Below are 18,271 nucleotides of genomic sequence, written 5' to 3' on the forward strand. Positions count from 1 at the left end.
ACAGGGAATTCCTCTTTGGCCTTATTTATTCCCAAATGTTCAGGTTCATCTTTGATCAGGTGTTTGAGTTTCCATAGCTGAGGTTGTTTCCTGCCCTACCTTTGATTCCAGCTCCAGATCACTCAGGCAGCAAATCATAAAAAAATTTCTGCAGCAGAGCAGGCACATCTCACCCTGGGTTATTCCAGCACGTGTGACACCCAACAACAAAGAGAGGAGCTGCTTTTCTGACCTTGTAACCCACTGGGTGAGTTTCCCCCCTGTTTTCTTTCCTTTCCTCTTTGCTTTCCCTTTCCTCACTGCAAAACCCTAACCCTGACCCTTCTGAAGTGAACAAGGCAAGGTGGCAGCTACTGCTGTACAGTTTCTGCCCTGTCAAGGGTGAAATGTAGGGTGGAAAACATGCCAAAAGGTGAAAATATAAAATGCAAAAATAAACAATAATAGCGGGAAAAAAGTCAAGCAGCAGAATCAATGTAGTGGGATTTCTCCCTGGATTGCCAAGGCTTTTCTTTAGCTGCAGGTCCATAGATTCATAGATTTATCAGTTTAAACATGAATAAAAAGGAGCCAGCTGCACAAGAGAAAAGTCATCTTGAAATGAAATCAGGAATAATTGCAAAGTCCCCCAGCTGCACAGAGCAACCCACAATATGTCATTCATTATCTGTGTATCAGGTAATTAAATTTCAGGATCCCACATGGTAAATTTGATGTTGTACATTGGTATTAACAGATGAGGGAGGCACAAGGAGCATTTCTGGAAAACCAAAGAGCTCAGTGAGATGTTTTGTGAGCATAAGGCAAAATGAATTGGGTGGCTTGGCTAATGTGTTACTTTATGGTGTTATTAAGAAATATTGAGCCCTAGGTGCTAAAGTCTCATTTTTTGTGTTTTCTCTCTTCCCAGCTGCATTGCCTGAAATGTTCTGTCTTCTGCCAACCATGCCCTGAACCAAGGGCTTCCCCACCCCCAAGAGAAATGCTTTTAACTTCCCTTGGAAAAGGAGCAGAGCAGAATCTGGGACAGCATCAGAGCTTGGCATCAGAGTGAGTGCAGTACCCCACAGCAAGGGGCAGTGACCCCAGGGCTGGTGCCTGCTGTAATTAAAGAGGGGACAAATAAAGCCACGGGGAGTGATGAGATTGTTCCTCATTGTCAGAAGCCAACAAAGTCAAAACAGACCCAGAAAAGTTTCATTAGTCCAGTTTTTATTCAAATTAAATGATGGGGAACTACAGTGTGATTTTCTTTCATAATATAAATATGTCAGTGAAGAATGTTTCTTGAGTTGTTCGTCGCACTGGACAAGACAGCTGTCAAGAGAGTTACTTTGCAAAGTCCTTTGTCCTCCACACTCATGCAAAAAAAATCTTTAATTTAAAAAATGAGCTTAAACAGTCAACCGACTTGTTAAGAGTATACTGTCACCTACTGAACTAAAGTACTCTGGTTTACAAAACCAAAAATTTTCACACCCAGGTAAATTATTTCACAATCATTCATTACCCTTGAGGGTCTTCATACATAAAATATACAAATTAAAATTATCAATATTTATTTATTTATTTATTCATTGTCACTGTAGAAGAAAATAATTTATAAACCCATAAACAAAGATAAGGGCAGATGAAAAAAAGTGAATGAGCCCATATTCAGACCATAATGTGTAGCACACTCCCAAACACTGCAGCTTTGAGCAACAATGCTCACATGAAAGTGATTTTTGGGCATGATGTGGGCAAAGGGGGCAACTGCTTTGATAATATATGAATAATGAATCCCAAAAGTTGGGACCAAGCTGTATTCATCTGTTGAGCCATCACAGTAGCTTGATGAACAGCATTTATCTCTTGAGCCATCACACTGGCTGAGGAACAGGCACCACACCTCACTCAAATATTAAGGATTTTGGTCTCCAAACAATGTGAACCAAAGAAGAGCTTTCATGGTGGTGACATGCAAACACTGCCAAGTGTATTTATGGTAATTACTTGTTGTACACATCCATTAAAAGACACTGTTTGGATAAACTGAATGAACTGGAAATTGATTTTAAACACCCCCAATTTATCTATTAGGCACCAATGGAAAAGATGGACTTCATTCAGGCTAATTTAAACAACAGCTTGCTTGAGACAAAGCTGCCCTGCACTGCGAGCTCAGCAGGGTGTGCACCACACACGATGCTCCTGGGGCTGGGGCTCATCCTGGGGTGCTTTTGTGCAGGAGCAAAGCCCCTTCAGGAAACCCAGAGCCAGAGTCCCACAGGGGGTCAAGCACAGGGGGACCCCAAAAAGAGATTACAACAGAAGGAGCTGAGGAAAGTGCTCATATTCACAAAGGACCAACGTGAGGAAGAGGTCCAAGTTTGGTCTGTAAAGCTTTTACTAAAACTCCTGCAATAATTTGTCTGATTTTGGCATCATGGGGGGTTGTGCCCAGACTGTTGTAGGCAGAGGATCTCTGTCTTGAAGGAGCTCATGCAGCAGCCAAGAAACAGAACCACCAAGTGACAGCTTGTCCCCCAAACTACCCAGGAACCAAACTCATGGCACAAGGAAATTAAATCAGGGTATTGGAATCATTGTAAAATAACCAATAATCTAAGGGCCTGCTGGTGACTGAGGTAATGGGTTTGAATTTATCACATAACATGGAGCCAAATGCTATCCTTCTAACATTAAAACCAACACAGCAGCTATCCCAGATCTTTCTTACAACATGGCATTTCTTGTGCAGAGAACACACAGAGTCACACCTACACCACAGCCAGCAAAAACCACACTGGAGTGCACAAATTAGATCCAGAAATGTCATTGAAGACCATAAAAAGCAATCCAAAAATTATTTTAAATTGTCTTATAAAAATATTTACAATAAAATTTGTTAGTACTAATGCTATGTTTTCAGTCCTAGAAAAAGGCAATCTGTAAAGGATCTGGCTCAGGTGCTCAAAATGAACAATACAAACACGAAACCACACATCAAAGACAAATTCCAAGAGCATTTTGGGGGTGGGGGGGCACAGCTGGTTCATCACATGTTGTTTGTATTGCATAGCTGGAGAACGAGGTCACTTGACTTGCATAACACTGCAACGTTTGGGAGGGAAGGGAGGAAACACCACCGAGGAGCCCTGGCTGAGCTGGGAGCAGCATCAGTCCCTGGCAAGGGCTGTGAGTCCTGGCCCTGTCCAGCATGCCACAGCTCTGGGCCAGCTCTGGGCAGAAGTGCCATTTTACAAGAGCAGAGAACCACCAAAACGTGTTTTCCTTATGAGCAAGAAAGGTTTATGAACAGATGGATAGCAGGGGATAAAATTATCCCACCTCCGGGTATACCCACATTTCCCACCTGACAAACACAGCAAATTGCAACCTTCCACCTCTCTAGCAGTACCTATCAATTTTTATCTCCAGCCCACATAAACTCATACTCTGGATAATGTTTGCTTTTACTCCAGTGAAGCCAGAGGTGTGAGAATGTTGGCTGGAAACTCTTTCCCACTGGTGAGCTGCAGCTGGGCTGTACAGTAGCTTATAGAGGAGTTTATTTAGCTTTATGTCTGTACCAGACCTAACAAGGGCCACGTGTGCCCAAATGCTTGTCCAGCCTTGTGCAGTCACCTCTGCCTAGCAACAGATGCTACCTTGGGCTGAAATGCTTTGTTATCCTTTATTCCCAGGCTGCATGGAAGGGATGAATTGGAGTCTGTCCCAGCTGAGGCCTCATCACCTTCCTCATGCCACCATAAAGCTGCATCTCAGGACTCTGATCCAAAAGCAGCTGCAGTCAGGGAAACATTCCTGCTGGGGTACATTCCTACTGGGATAGACATTCCTACTGGGGTGCATTCCTCCTGGAATGTACATTCCTACTGGGTATACATTCCTGCCAGGGTACATTCCTACCAGCCTCAATGGCTTTTCCAGCAAGCAACACCTCACAGCAGAGCAGCATGTCACACTATGATTTTGGCACGTTTCGCTGCAGATTGTAAAACTCATAGCAAAAGGTTTAAAGGGTATTATGGAAAAGATTAATTTTTAATTATTATTTTCAAGACCTCTGCACTCACATACTGTGGAAGGGTAGACATAAAGAGCAGCAATGCCCTTTCTTTAGACAGTTTGCCCTTGTTTGTGAAAGCAAGAACATCCCAAGAGGAGTGGGAGTGACCTCACGTTCCCCTTGAAGGGAATGCCAGCCCCTCTGCAGGGCAGTGACACAACACAGGCAAGGGCTGTTTCCCCCACAGTGAACAGGCACCCATCTTACAAGGACTGTGTCAACCCAAACATCAAAAACACAAATTTATAGGAGAAAAAAAAGCACAAGGTGATGCAGCTTAGATCCCTCTGAAATAAATGTTTAAGTATTTTTCTTTTCTACTGACGAAGGTCACACAGAGCAGATCTATGGAGACAGAAACCAACATTACAACTTTGGACAGCTGCCCACAACAAAAAGCCTCAGCTGATCTACAAGGGAAAACAAACAAAAAAAAACCCAAATCCAAACAAGAAGAAAAAGAGTAGAGAAAATATTTTTCTTCACTAGCTCCCTTCAGCTGGTGAGCTTCTGGGAGCTCACCTCTGTATGCAGAAGCATGTCAGGGCTCATAGGGAGACACAAAAAAGTATTTTAAAATCAAATGTCTTCTTAAACAGAAAACTTCAAGAATTTGGTATATAAGCAAGACAGGTCCCTTACATCTGGACCTAGATTTGTCTGTTTTGAATAATCTTATGAGTTCTTCATACTAATAGAGGAATGCTTTCAGTAAGGGCAAGACTAAAATAGCAATTACAGTGACAGTGATTAGTTAATCTCCCTGCTCTGGAAGCATTAAAACACTGCAGGTATTTTACTTGGCTCATTAATCCCTGCCTGGGTGACAGAGGGCTCTCACTGTATGGAATGTCTCTACATTAATGGCACCATAAGGTTTTTTTAAACATCTAAATGCTCTATTATGAAATGGCATTGAGATGCTGGACAGAGCTAGAACTGAAGCTTTCAGCACAGCTGAAAAGTGTGGGTTGGGAACATTTTCTATTCAAGCAACATTAGTTTCACAGGAGCAATGAACCCCGTGGGAGCAGCATGTGTTGTGTGGGGCTGGGAAGTTTTGTGTGGCTCAGGTGCAGAGAGCTCAGCCCCAGGGAAGGCACTGCCCAGCAGGTCCCGTCACGCACAGCACACAGCATTCATGGCAAGTAGAAAAACCACATGGTGTTTATTTCCACAAGCATTTCAGGGATACATACAGCAGTCCAGTGGCATGTACAAACGTATGGCTGAGACAGCGTCACACTCGAGCCAGACCACCCTGTTCCAGTCCATTTCTGCTGTTTTTGTCTGCTGGAACTCAGAAGTTTCCCCTGCCAGTATAAAGTCCACCCTCCAGGCACAGTGAGTAAGTAGTTCAACCAACAATGTGCACGGAGCATCAGTAGGGAAGAAATCCAGAAATGTTCATTTTTACTCACATGCCCAAACGTAGCAGTTTTGTTTCACACAAAAAATCCCGTGCCTGCAGTCCAAGCACAGTGTTTATCTCAGGACACATGCCATCGAGAAGAACAGCTGATTGCACCACAGATAACAAGCAACACCTCGTGTCTAGCATGGAACATGTCCCCAGAGGGATTTTCACTTGGCTATGCAATCCACTGCAGAGTGGATGATGCTTGCAACGTATCACTTGTCATGCTAAGACATTAACAGCAATGAGATGGGTCAAGTCAGAGATCAGTCATCTTCCCAACACCACCTAGCTGGATCCACTTCACTTCTGCTCCTCACATTGGCTTGATCGTGTGTCACAAGGGTTTGTGAATCACAGCCACACCTGTTGTAAGAACAGACAGACACAGTTATGGTATGCTCCTGGGTTGCCACGTGGCTACAATCATTCTGCAAAGCCAAAGGCCAGCAACGAGGGAGGTGTCTACCACTTCTGTGAAAGTTTCTCCTACTGAAATTAACATAAAACATACCAAAAAAGTAAAATTAAAGCTTCAGGGAGCACAGCCCTCAAGTTTAGGGATGACTCCACTGCTGCCCACTCTCCCACAGCCTGTTTACCTGCATAACTCCTCCCTGTGCTCATGCTGGTTGGCAACAACGTCCACTTGTCTGTGCTGGGGTTGTAGTACTCCACCGAGGCCAAATTGCAGGAACCATCATCACCTCCCACCACGTAGAGGAGACCATTCACAGCACACACACCTCAAAGCAGAGCACAGATGGTGAGACATGGGCTAGCTCATCCCCCACAGCACGCTGCTGCCACATTCCATTTCACCCCCAAGCAGATCCCTCAACTCCCATTTTCATCTTTTACAACCCTGATCACACACACCACGAGCACACCAACTGCATTAAAAACCACACACAGACAACTGAGCCAACCACCACAGAAAGGCTTATCATGGTTACCTGCATTTCTTCTACACATATTCATGTCTGCTACTTGCTTCCAGGTGTTTGTCCCTGGATCGTAGACTTCCACACTCTTCCTCACCAAGGGCCCGTCGTGGCCCCCGGTGGCGTAGAGCAGCCCACTGAGCACACCAACACCTGCCAAGCACAGCCAGGTCAGCCACAGCACAGGGACAGGGCTGCACATCCCTGGTTCTGCTACTGGGCATGGCCTTGGCCTCTCCAAGGCACTTCCAGAAACAGGGGCCACATGTGCATCAAGATCACCAGGCACGTGGTCAGCTCTGCCCCCACCCACCCCGTGGCACTACAGCACCTGCACAGCAATGCCTGGCAGATGTCCCCTCTTAGGAAGCTGTCAGGCTATCCAAGACCAGCAGCCTAGTCCCATGGCATTCCTCTGCCTTTATTCCATCTCTTTGCACTCACTTGCTGTCTGCCTCCCACCCCGCTTTGTTTCCATCTGCCTGATATTTTCTGCCATGGGATCCTCTGCTTTTAGCCTGATTCCCCCTTTCAGGACTTTTACTTTTGTTTTTTCTGCTGCCATTATCCCACATGACTTCATCCCTTGGATGATGTTCCTCTTATCAACAGCTTACATCTCTTGAAGCTGCCACTTGATTCCTCTCCTCCCACTCCCACCCCAAAACCTGACAGCACTTGGCACAGACAAGGTGCCTCCAATGCCATCTTCAAAGCCATTTTTGAAGGCCCCTGGCCAAATCTCTGGGAATGACAGGGATCTTAAAGCTACTTCTGCCTAATATTAAGTAAATTAGTTAATTAAAATGTTCACCAATCCGTGAGAGTTAAAACTTCCAGCAACATATCTTCGTTAATAGGTTCAAAGGCCTCTATTAAAATTAACAAGGTGGGATGTTAGTAAAACAGAAACAGATCTGAATCACATCATTTCAACCACGGGCATTAACCAGTGTGCAGGGAGGAGAGGGGCCCTGCCAGCCTGACAGCAACAGGTTTTTGACTTGGTCCCTGTGCAAGGATCTCTCCTGGTCAGGAAAGGAGAGGGCAGGAACAGATGCTGAGCCAGAGAACAGGCACCACCCAGGCTCAGCAGCTCCAGCAGGAGCATCCCCATCTGGGCACAGGTACATAGATCTACCATGTCACCTCTCCCCTCTCCAAATTATCTTAGCTTGCTACTGCTGGGTTTGGTTTTTACCAGCCATCTCTCACTGTACCAAGTGCTGAAATCCTAATATGACATTGGGACTCATGGTTCTGGCAAACATACAGTTAATCTCTAACTGCCATAAATATCCACCTTACTGGGCCACATCCTTGGTGTGGTTGAAGTACTCCAGCATGCAGGACTCGGGAAGAGCAAAACACATCCACATGTGTGTCCAGGCTCCTGAGCTGTAGCAGGTGTCTCCCAGGTCACTGGGAAATGGAAAGTCACTTAACTGCATCTGAGCCCAGCAGTCTGGCTGTACAGCACCTTGGCATTTAACTATATTCAGCTGTTAGTGGAAATTTTATACTTGTAAGAAGTAAATTAATTTATCAAGTAAGAGAGTAAGAGTCGGAAACACTCAAGCTGTTTCACATGAAACTGCCTCCTTGTGCAGTGAGACAGGGCATGCAGGGACAGGACATCCCTGCCAGCAGGGGAAGTGAACACCCCAGCTGGTCCAGCAAACCCTGGGAGTGTTCAAAAACGTGCAGATGTGGCACCTGGGGACGTGGTTCAGCAGAGAACAGGGCAGTGCTGGGTTAACAGTGGGACCTGATGACCTTAAAGGTCTTTTCCAATCTAAAAAAAATTTATGATTCTATAAAACCTGGGCAGCACCTGCACGTCCCCACAGCCCCAGTGCCTGCAGGGACTTGGGGACACCTGTCCCCAGCCCCACTAGATGTCAGCACGGGGATGGCAGTGCAGAGCACGGTGTCATTGCTGGAGCTGTACAGCAGACTGTGCTGCAGCACTGCTGGTGGCACTGGGCAGTCCCCTCCAGTCCCTGCTGGAGGGGCCTCTGTGGGATCACCAGAGCCTGAGGAGCTCAGCTTTCAGGTGGGGAACAGAAAACTGCAAAGAAATTTGGCAGAGGGGTATGAGCATTCCTAACAAAGGACTTGCTTGGAGAAACACTTGTAAAGCAGCACTCAGAGCAGAGTGTTTCCAACAAAGACAACTCACTAAAATCCATTTCACTACAGCCACAAAATTCTTGCTGTTTCAGCACACTGCCAACAATAGGAGACACTCATTCTGCTCTCCTGGAAGCCTGCACTGGACTAGGTTTAAGCATCAAGCAGATACTACAAACCTCTTCAACAGAACTCATACCAACAGTGTGTCCATATTTACCTCACCTGGAGCTACAGAAAAGATACTGGAGTAAGGAGAGAGACAGGGTGTAGGGAGCAGCCTCAACCTGCCCAGCTCAAAAGGGAACTCCCACCACAGCTTAACCTGCAGGGTCATTTCAGCCCCAAAGAGCAGCCCCCAGGCTTGCCTGTGGGTACCTGCACAATTTAATATCAGGGAGGCACACACTGAGCATCAGGACCAACAGTGACAAATTCTCATTCACCTGAAGATCATTTTAAATGCAGTGGATGAGAGCACTTCTCCCTTTCAGAGAGGAACAATCACAGAGAAGACAAATTGCTACCTGGCCCAAGATCATGTAGGAAATTCGAAACCATCAAGACTAGAATCCAATCATTTCACAACAGGTCCTTTCCTCTAATCCTCCAGATCACCAACTCTTGCCAACAAGAAATCAACTAAAAACTACCTAAGCAGGGACAATCTGAGATGAATTTTGTTATCCTACACATCACCCAATGTGCAGATGAGGTTTGTGCTGCAAAGCACCCACTGGGTGCTTGCAGGAAGATCCAAAATGAAAATTCCTCTGAAACGCTACAATGTCAGCAGAGAGGGAGGTGCAGCTTGGCTTTCCTGTGCCCAGCTGTGCCTGCAGCTGGCGATTTGGAAAGAGAACACCTTGCTTACAAGTGAGATGCATCTGCTGGCAGGGCTACTTGGAGACACCAAGCATTACTTCATCAATCCAGAAATCAATCTCAATTTGACAGATTTAGGCGGGAGAGCTGCTGAGAGATTCCAAGCCATTACATTTTTACCCCTCACAGGAAGTGGGGCATATAAAAAGTTGCACTTGCAAGCCCAGCGATGGCAAATGCCCCTTTTCCTCCCTGTGTGTGAGCAGAGCAGGTGGTGTGGTGCCCGTGCTGAGCAGTACCTGCCCCGCTGCGCCGCGTGCTCATGTCAGCCACATAGGTCCACTCGTTGGTGGCGGGGTTGTACTGCTCCACCGTGCTCAGGCACTGCCGCGACGCGCCGTCGTAGCCACCCACGGCGTACAGCTTCCCTGCAACACACACAGCAGGCTCAGCCACAGCCACAGCCCGGGGACAGGCCCTGCCCCACGACACGCCTAGCCTGCTGCGTGTCTGGGGAAAAGCCCAGCAAAGGCATCTGGAGTGGACTCGCCACAGGAGTGATTGTTTGTAATGCTGTTAAACTGACAGCAGCTTCATCAGAAGTCAACAGCCCAGAGGGTTCTCCAAATTACTTGTTGGCCCAGGAGAAGAGGGATTATCAAGGCATGTTCAGTTCCCCCCATTCAGGTGTGCTGTCAAAGGCTGTCACTGCCCATTAACTACAGCATCACATGAGCAATAAATACGAAATAGCTTCTTTTAATAATATAATACCTGCAAAGAAACCCAGACATGACTTTGTAGAACTTGGGCCAAATGCAAACCCAGAGATGCTGTGTCCAGCTGAGGCCAGCTGGTCACTCGTGCCCAGTGATGACAGCACAGGACACACCGTGGTGTGAGGGTCTCCTGGGGTGTCCAGCCCTCCCTGCCTCAACTCACTGACAGCTGACAGACACACACTTACTGAGACCAGAGAAGCACAATCAGATATCATGGGACTGCATCATACATGAAACAGGGCTGATGCTCTACTGTGTCCTCTGTTCCCAGGCCTGACTGACCCTCTCCCCTTGTCTCCCTGTATCATCTATCAGCTTGTTTTGCATTTAGGCAGTTAATTTTCTGGGCAGAGGATTCTTCTTACTAAAGCAGCCAGCACAAGGCATTCTGGTTCAAGTCCAGGCCTCCTAGATCTACCATCCTGTAGCATCCAGGTCTCCTAGACGCTACAGTGAACAACAACTAAAAAAAGCTCAACAAATATATAGAAAAATTCTAACCTAAATTTTTGTACAAAACCTAGAAATTATATCAATTTTCAATCGATGACAGCAGAGCCTGCCCATGAATGAGCTGTGCAATTCTTTGCATGCACAAGACTCTCACCAGTTACCTTCACCCTTAGGCTTTTGCATCCTCCTGTTTCTGGATGTTTGCAGGCTCCAAGAAAAGGCTGGCTCTTTTCTTTCTCCCTCAGGCCCATTCATGGCCTCCTTCTGCATCTTCCTGTCTCTAAGAACATTTCAAACTCTTATTTGTGCTCTTAGTCCTGCCTGGTATTTGTCAGTGAATCAGGCAAGAGTGCCAATCCAAGCAAGACAAGATCAATTTCCCTGGCTGGCATGGATTATTAGGTATTTTCAGTATAAAATTGATCATGAGATCAATTTTTGTCACATTCAGATGAACCCTGTGGATTAACTGCAGGCTGCAGCTTGTTCCCTACACCAGTATGATCAGCTCTTGTGCCCATCACATGCCCTCATTGTTTTTACCATGGACTCCAACATATGCAACACTTATTTGTGTTCTCAAAAAAAGTAAAGGAAAAGGATTTCATGAGTCTCCAGTAGAAAATCTGTCCATAGAAGTGCATCTCTCAGGTCCATATTTAATACTTTTTCTGCATCCAAGCCACTTGAATAAATTCCAATGACTGACAGCAGCCCAGGACTTCCCAAGCATGGGCCAGTTTTGAAGGAGGTGCTTCTTAAATATGCAAATTTAAGTTAATGACCACTACTTATTCTGACTTTATCTCCCTTGTTCTTCTCACATAAACAGATTTCATGTACACTAACATATTCCATGTACTTCCCACTCAAACAGGTCCAACCAAAGCACTGTAAAGCATGGTTTATATGGTTTATATTAAGGCTTGTGCCAAAGCTGCTCTGCACTGCACTAACAGGAAAGTGCAATGCCACACTAAAGACAAGGTCAAATAAAGCCTTTCACTTGCTTCAGAATAGATTTTGTAAAGAAATAAATGGTTCCTACTTAAACTTCTCATTCTCCTGAGTCCAAACCAAGCTGCTCAGTTCCAGCTCCCTCAAGTGTGGTGCTGACCCAGAGGTGCCAGCAGCTGCCACCATCCTGCCAGGCCTCCCACCTCGCTCTGAGCTGCCACAGCCTTTGCTATCATCAGCCCCTGCTCGTTCAGGAACCTCAGCAGAGTTCTGCCTGATGTCAATAAACACAGGTTTTAGTATTCCTGCCAAACCACCGGCTTGGGGCTGTGGGACAAACTCTGTTCCTGTTTCTCTGGCTGAGAAGATTTTCCGTGATGGGAATTCCATCCACGCAGCCTCTGCCGGCAGCAGCAGCGCTGGCTTTCACCAGCCAGAACCAGCCCAGGAGAATCTGGATTCAAACAAACCTGCACACACCTGATTGCATTCACAGGAGGCATGGGCTAGTCTTATACAGGTCTGAGGCTCTTGGAAAGCTACACATGATTTTTCACCGAGATAAAGAGGAGAATGGAAAAAGTTGCAGCAATTACGTCATATAAAATCAATCTTTCCCAGCTGGTGTAGGGAACAGTTCTTGCCATTCCCTCCTACTGCACTTAACCATTCAGGCTTCTGCTTGACACAGTAATGTTTGCTTGATGGAAATGGCTGCTCATTTTCTTACCCTCCACAACTCCAACTCCAACACTGCTTCTTCTTGTGTTCATGGGAGCCACAAAAAACCATTCATTGGTTTTATAGCTATAGGCCTCAACTGATGCCAGACCTAGTTAAAAAGGGGATACACAGGTTTTCTAATTAAAAAAAAAGAGAAGAAAAAAAGATTGGTGTTGCACTTTCATCTGCCTTCCACCTCCTCCCAAGCCCGTAATTCCCACCATGCTCCTGCAATCCCACTTCCTAACCCCTTGCCTTGCAGGCTGGGACCAGCATGTCAATGCCACTTCTTCAGTGGCTGGGAAAACTGTTACCCCATGACCCCTTCCCTTGGACTGCTGCCTCTCCAATGTGCTGAGGCCACCAAGGTGTGCAGAGTCCAAATTCCAAGCCCAAAAGCCCCACATCCTTTCAAGCATTACAAAACATCCATGCAAAGGTTTAAAAATTCCCCCAGACCCTGCTGCAATAGTTACTTCAGGGCTTAACCAAGTGGCAGAGCTTTACAGCAGAGGCAGAGGTGTGAATCTAAACACGCAGCTATGCCAAGATAAATCCCAGGCACACACACCCGGTAAGATTCCTTGCTAGTATTTTATTCATGCTGCTATGAAAAATTTAACTGAAACAAGGAAAAAAAATCCCTTTTCAGCCCTGAAAAAGCATAATCATGCAGAGAATGAGGCTGAAAGAAAATATAAGGGTGAGATTCTCTGCAATTACTGACAGGTCAGAACACGCACGTGGGTAGTTACAACACACACCAAACCCCATTTGTGGCTCCCTCTGCACAGAACCCGAGAGGAAGGGCGCAGGAACCGCTCTAAAGCTCTGCAATCCCTGACAGCACTTGGGTCAGGTCAGGCACTGCCCGCTGCTTGCCCAGCCACGTACCAGTGCTGCCATCAAAGCCGCCCACGGCGTAGAGGAGGTCGTTGAGCACGGCGGCGCCCAGCGTGCTGCGCCGCTCCTGCATGCTGGCGATGGACGTCCACTGGTCCTTGGCGCCGTCGTACACGTCCACCGTGCGCACCCGCAGCGAGCCATTGAAGCCCCCCACGGCGTACACATTGCCAGCCATGAACACCACGCCTGAGGAAAGAGGAGAGGGGTCACAGCAAACTCTCTGGGAAGAGAGCAGGACCTGCCCAGATCGTGCCCGCCTGCCAGGGTGCGAAAGGCGGCCGGGGAGAGCGGAACACGGCGAGGCTTTGGTGTTTTCGGCAGGTTAACGGTGTTGAAGTCGAGCGTGATGAAACATACGTGTCATATGGGAGGTGAAATGTACATGAAAACATGGCAGCATAAGGCACAGATGGAGTTCACAACTGAATGAGTAATTCTGTGAGCCAGAGGGAACACCAAATGGTGAGGCACATTCACAGCCCTGTCAGATGTTTTCAGAGGAACACTCGCAACTTAAAGATCTGCTCTCATCATCCACTCCTCCACAACAAGAGGGACTGACTCAGCTCCTTTGATTTTCACTAGGAAACCAACAAGAAATACTGAACCCCTGTGGGCTGCCAAGACAGCAGTGGGGGAGGAGGAGGGGAAACACTGATGGAGGAACAGTCAGGAGAGAGAGATGACGAAGGGGAGACAGTGGGAGGGCAGGCAAGAGCCCCATTAGAGAGCAGGACATCCACCTGAACAAGAAGGGAAAGATGTTTGTAGGGAAAGAAGAAGGCATGGCAAAAAAAAAGAGCTGCTTGAGCCCAGGGGCACAGAGGAAGCTAAAGGGAGGACTAAGGACATCCATCCAGTGGTGAAGAGCTGCATTAGGGAAACAAAGAAAGTTGCAGCAAATGTTCCCTTTACCTGCTCTGCATCTCCGTGAGGGAAGCTCAGCAACCTGATCCCACCGCTCCTCCTCAAAATCATAGCACTCCACACTGCGAATGGCTTTGGGTGCTTGCCCACCCACCACAATCATCACCTGCAGAGGGAAGAGCAGAGCTAGAAAACCTCAGACATGACCCCAGGCAGCTGCTCTCTGCAGAGAAACCATCACCACAACCCGATCAAGAGCAGCTGCCAAAACATGTGCTGAAGGCCAGCCAGAAGCCTCTGCAGAGACACTTATTTCAGGCAATTATATTTCAAGGGGGAAAAATTTCTCTCCAATTTAATGCATGCTAAATGTGGCCACCCCATTTACCCTTCCTCACCGTGTCCAAGATGGGCAACTTGCCCAATTACTCCTTGAAATACAAAACCTTTTGGCACCACAGCATTCCCAAGACTCACTGCAAAAGTATTTTTAAGTGAAGAAGATTCCAGCATAATTTCCACTGGCAGCCCACTGTTTAGTCATTATCTCCATGGTGGTGCTAAAAATAATCAATGCCACTCAGCAAATAAAACGTGACAGCTGTGGTGCCACCTGCGGGGAAGGCGACACTCAGGGAAATCACCAGAACTGCTACGACCTGGGGGGTCTGGGCTGCTGAAGGATGTGATTTGTCAGCTTCATTAAGGCTTTTGGCTGCCACAGGTACTGAAGGAAATGCAGGAATTAAACCCTGAATTCCTTACAGGTAGGGAAGAGCTATGTCAGGGTGGTCAAGGGCAACCTCAGGAGTGGAAGAACCACTCTGCTGGGTCAGGCTCAGGGTTCATCCAGCCCCAGACTCCACTACCAGCAACAGCACGGCGTGGACACTGGTGGGAAAGTGAGAAGACCAGAAGATCTGGGGAGCATGCAGTGTGGTCCTTCCCAAATCTGCCCTATCTGCTGCCAGAAGACAAATTCCCCATGGACACGGGTGCCAGGAGCCTGCAGCTCTGCACTCGAGGGTGCCCGTGGTTCCGAGCTCCAGCTGGGCACTGCAAACACCTGCACAGGCTGCCAGCCCCCAAAACACCTGCACTGGCAAGCAGCTGGACCTGCACTTTGTTCAGCACACATTTCATTCAACCCTCCACAGCCAGCAAGAAGGAGGATTTGCTCCCCTTATCACAGCAAATCAGAGGGACAAACATCACCCAAGACAGTCTGACCTTTACAAGGCCAAGGAGCTAGAAACAAGATAATGGGGCTTCAAATACAGATAAAGAGTAGTTGGGAAACTGGCTTTAGGCTCTGCAAGGCAGCTGGGAGTAGCTGAGGGGATAAGATTGTCACTTGGGTCACTCAGATAACAAACTCAACCCCAAGCAGGGTTGCTTTAAAAGTAGAGAGCTAGACAGCAATTTAAAGAATTTCAAGAGCATGGAAATAGTGGCCTATTTGATCTACAAAGATGAGAACATGATATTAGAAACCAAATTGAGTCTAAATTAACAGGCTGACTACTAGTTGTGTAACAGTCTCCCATGGCAAGCTGCAGGGCTTCACACGATTACAGAATTAAGGGATTCCACAGCAGACAATAATCCCTCATCAGCAGGACCAACAGGCCAGATGAAAGTTTCTCAGTAACAGGATTGCTGAAAGACCATCACCTCCTTCCCTTTCTTCACAGTTCAAAAGAAGGGAGGAGAGACCTGCAGAAGGATTTGAGTTTGTACTCATAGGTCATGCTATAAAAGATGTTGAGAACCTCTGAACTCACTGATTTGCTGTTCCTTTTATCTTTAACTACTTTAGTCCTTGAACAAGAGCCATGTCAACCCTTCATGATACCCCTAAAGCTGAGCTCTACCAACTTCATCTCAGCAACAGCAGGCAGAAAGGACACCAACACACGCTGAAAAACCACAACTTCTCAAAGGACAGTCCAGTATCCAAATATCAGAAACAGCACAGACCTCATACACCCTCCCACAAAGCAACCTCATTATTGTTTGTGCTTGGAAAAACAGCACACTGTGGTTTTGATGTCCTGGAATCTCCAAATGCTTATTAGCACCTTCAGTGGCAGTCTGCTGAGAGACATTGTGCCAAACTGTGTTTATCTCTGGGGCACAGAGAAAAGCTCCTGTGGTGGTTTTTTCCTTCACTGATAAAGTGGTGCTGGAGCATCCCAGGCCTGCAGGATAAACGTGGGGAGTAACAAGGATTATTTATTCAGTTGCTGCTTTGAGTCCATTGAAATTCACTTCAGACTTCCTGCCCACGGGGCTGGGTGCTGCTGTTTCCTGCTTTCCTGGCTTCTGATTATGGATACAGGAAAGGAAGAGACACCTACTGTGGCCCTCCTCAGCAGGGCTCCACGACACTTTTACCAGGCAGCAGCAACCTCAGCCAGCCCTGCCAGCTCTCCAGCAGCCACTCCACAGCCCAGCAAGCCACCAGACACTTGTGGCTGACAAAACACTACAAGAGCAGAGATACTCCTTCCCCTAAGGGTTTATCTAAGCTCATTCAACTTCATTATGTTCCTTGCTGGGCATAGGGAATGCCAGAAGAGGGAGTAAAACACTTCCAAGCACAGCCAGTAAAAAGCAACACGGCAAGTCCTGGATCTCCTGTCAAAGGACTGAAAATGCCTCCAGGCACAGGGGTGAGGTGACAAAAAGTGACAAGCTCAGCTTACCTTTGGCAAGCTAACGGGGGTCCTTGGCTTTGTCCTGGGATTCTTTATTAGTTGTCTTTGATCCAGAGGAAGCAAATGGTATTTCATGGCTTCAATAAGGAAGTCTTTACAGGTGTTGTTATTCTTGATTAAAGCTTCTTCTTCGACTGTCTGAGAACATGTACACACAACAAAGATCATTTACACTGACACAGGTCACAAGGAGCTTCATGGAAAGAACATGTAACCTGGAATTTCCCTTCAAATGTACCAACATTAAAAAAAAATGCAGGAGACAAACACAGACTTCCAGCTCTTCCCAAAGAAGCACATGCAGTTAACATCCAAGCTTCTCACTTTTTCCCAAGATCACTCACAAGAAGTATTTTATCACCCTCTGCCAAACACTTGATGCAGCAGAGGAGAATTCACCTCAGTAAGTGATTTCTTTTATCTGAGTCAGAATTTTTAAGGAGAGGCAGTATCTTTTATTCCATTAGAAGATACAGATGAAAGAAAAGCAGAACCATGATGGGTTCATCTTATGAATACCAATTTTATACCAATTGTATTTATTTTTTTAGATATATGATAAAAGCACAGCAGTCAAAGAGCCCAAATGCCAACACCTTCTTTGGGAATTCTCAGCTCATTATCTAGGCCCAGATGCCAGGAATTAATTTATGAAGAACAATCTCCAAGTCAGACTGAGTCAGAGAGTGCCTCCCTGCCAGCCACACAGACCCAAATGTATGCACTGCACACGTCTTAAACCAAAATTATCACACATAACGTGTTTCCATTATGATGTTTTGCCTGCGCATGACAGAAAAAAGCTGCATGAGCTTGTAACACCACCACTTCTGTATTTTCAGAGTGAAAAATCACAAGATATTAACTTATCAATGCTTCCCCTAGAGGGACAGCAGCTCTGCTCTCAGCATTGCCTGGCAGAGCATGAGTCCCATTTACAAGAAGGTTTCTGAAGCACACATTGATTTCAGTTTTTGCTTTTATTCGTCTGTTTACAGACTCAGCAACAGACCAAATTACTCATCTCAGACACAAACAGCCAAGCCACTGATTAAGGAGCCACCAGGAGTTTAATTGCAAGTATTGATGACTTCTTTGCAGACTAACCTGTACCAGGTAATCTCTGGGCAAAAGGGGCAGGCGAACGTGCTCCATCAGCTTAGCCATGTGCTCTAAGCGAGACTCCTTCTCATAATTTATCCAAGAGATAACTGCTTCAAAGACCTACACAGATAAAGTACAATTAAATGGAGAAAAGACAACTTCCTTGCAGAGTCACCCACCCAAAATCAGCAGCATAGTGATATTAGAGCATCAGAGGAAGGGGGTGCAAGATCTCTATCAAATGAAAAAGCTGTGACTGCACAGAGCACAAGCAGCACTGTAGCAAAGAGCTGAGCTGACCATGCATGTTAACAAGCAGCTTCACATCTAGATGTGCTGTATCACTCCCAGAGCTAAGTGCATGT

The 18,271-nt window shown here is 46.6% G+C and overlaps 1 protein-coding gene across 3 annotated transcripts in view; it reads right to left on the reverse strand.

Annotated features, from left to right (window-relative positions):
* Positions 1 to 1,191: 1,191 nt before the first annotated feature.
* KLHL3 (kelch like family member 3) overlaps positions 1,192 to 18,271 on the reverse strand; it is a 48,100-nt gene continuing 31,020 nt past the window's right edge. For 2 of the 3 annotated variants that reach the window (XM_039701350.1, XM_039701351.1), the window contains exons 7-15: positions 17,910 to 18,026; positions 16,791 to 16,940; positions 14,131 to 14,248; positions 13,204 to 13,401; positions 12,317 to 12,418; positions 9,694 to 9,822; positions 6,449 to 6,589; positions 6,095 to 6,238; positions 1,192 to 5,858 (exon numbers count right to left, since the gene is read on the reverse strand). In XM_039701350.1, the coding sequence (XP_039557284.1) occupies positions 5,830 to 5,858; positions 6,095 to 6,238; positions 6,449 to 6,589; positions 9,694 to 9,822; positions 12,317 to 12,418; positions 13,204 to 13,401; positions 14,131 to 14,248; positions 16,791 to 16,940; positions 17,910 to 18,026 (1,128 nt within the window). In that variant the 3' untranslated portion in view covers positions 1,192 to 5,829. Of the gene's footprint in view, positions 5,859 to 6,094; positions 6,239 to 6,448; positions 7,859 to 9,693; positions 9,823 to 12,316; positions 12,419 to 13,203; positions 13,402 to 14,130; positions 14,249 to 16,790; positions 16,941 to 17,909; positions 18,027 to 18,271 lie in introns of those variants that run through there. The other variant, XM_039701352.1, reaches the window with a different exon arrangement.

This window comes from Passer montanus, unplaced genomic scaffold (genome assembly GCF_014805655.1).
Source record: "Passer montanus isolate IOZ18808 unplaced genomic scaffold, ASM1480565v1 scaffold15, whole genome shotgun sequence".
Classification (NCBI taxonomy): Eukaryota; Metazoa; Chordata; class Aves; order Passeriformes; family Passeridae; genus Passer; species Passer montanus.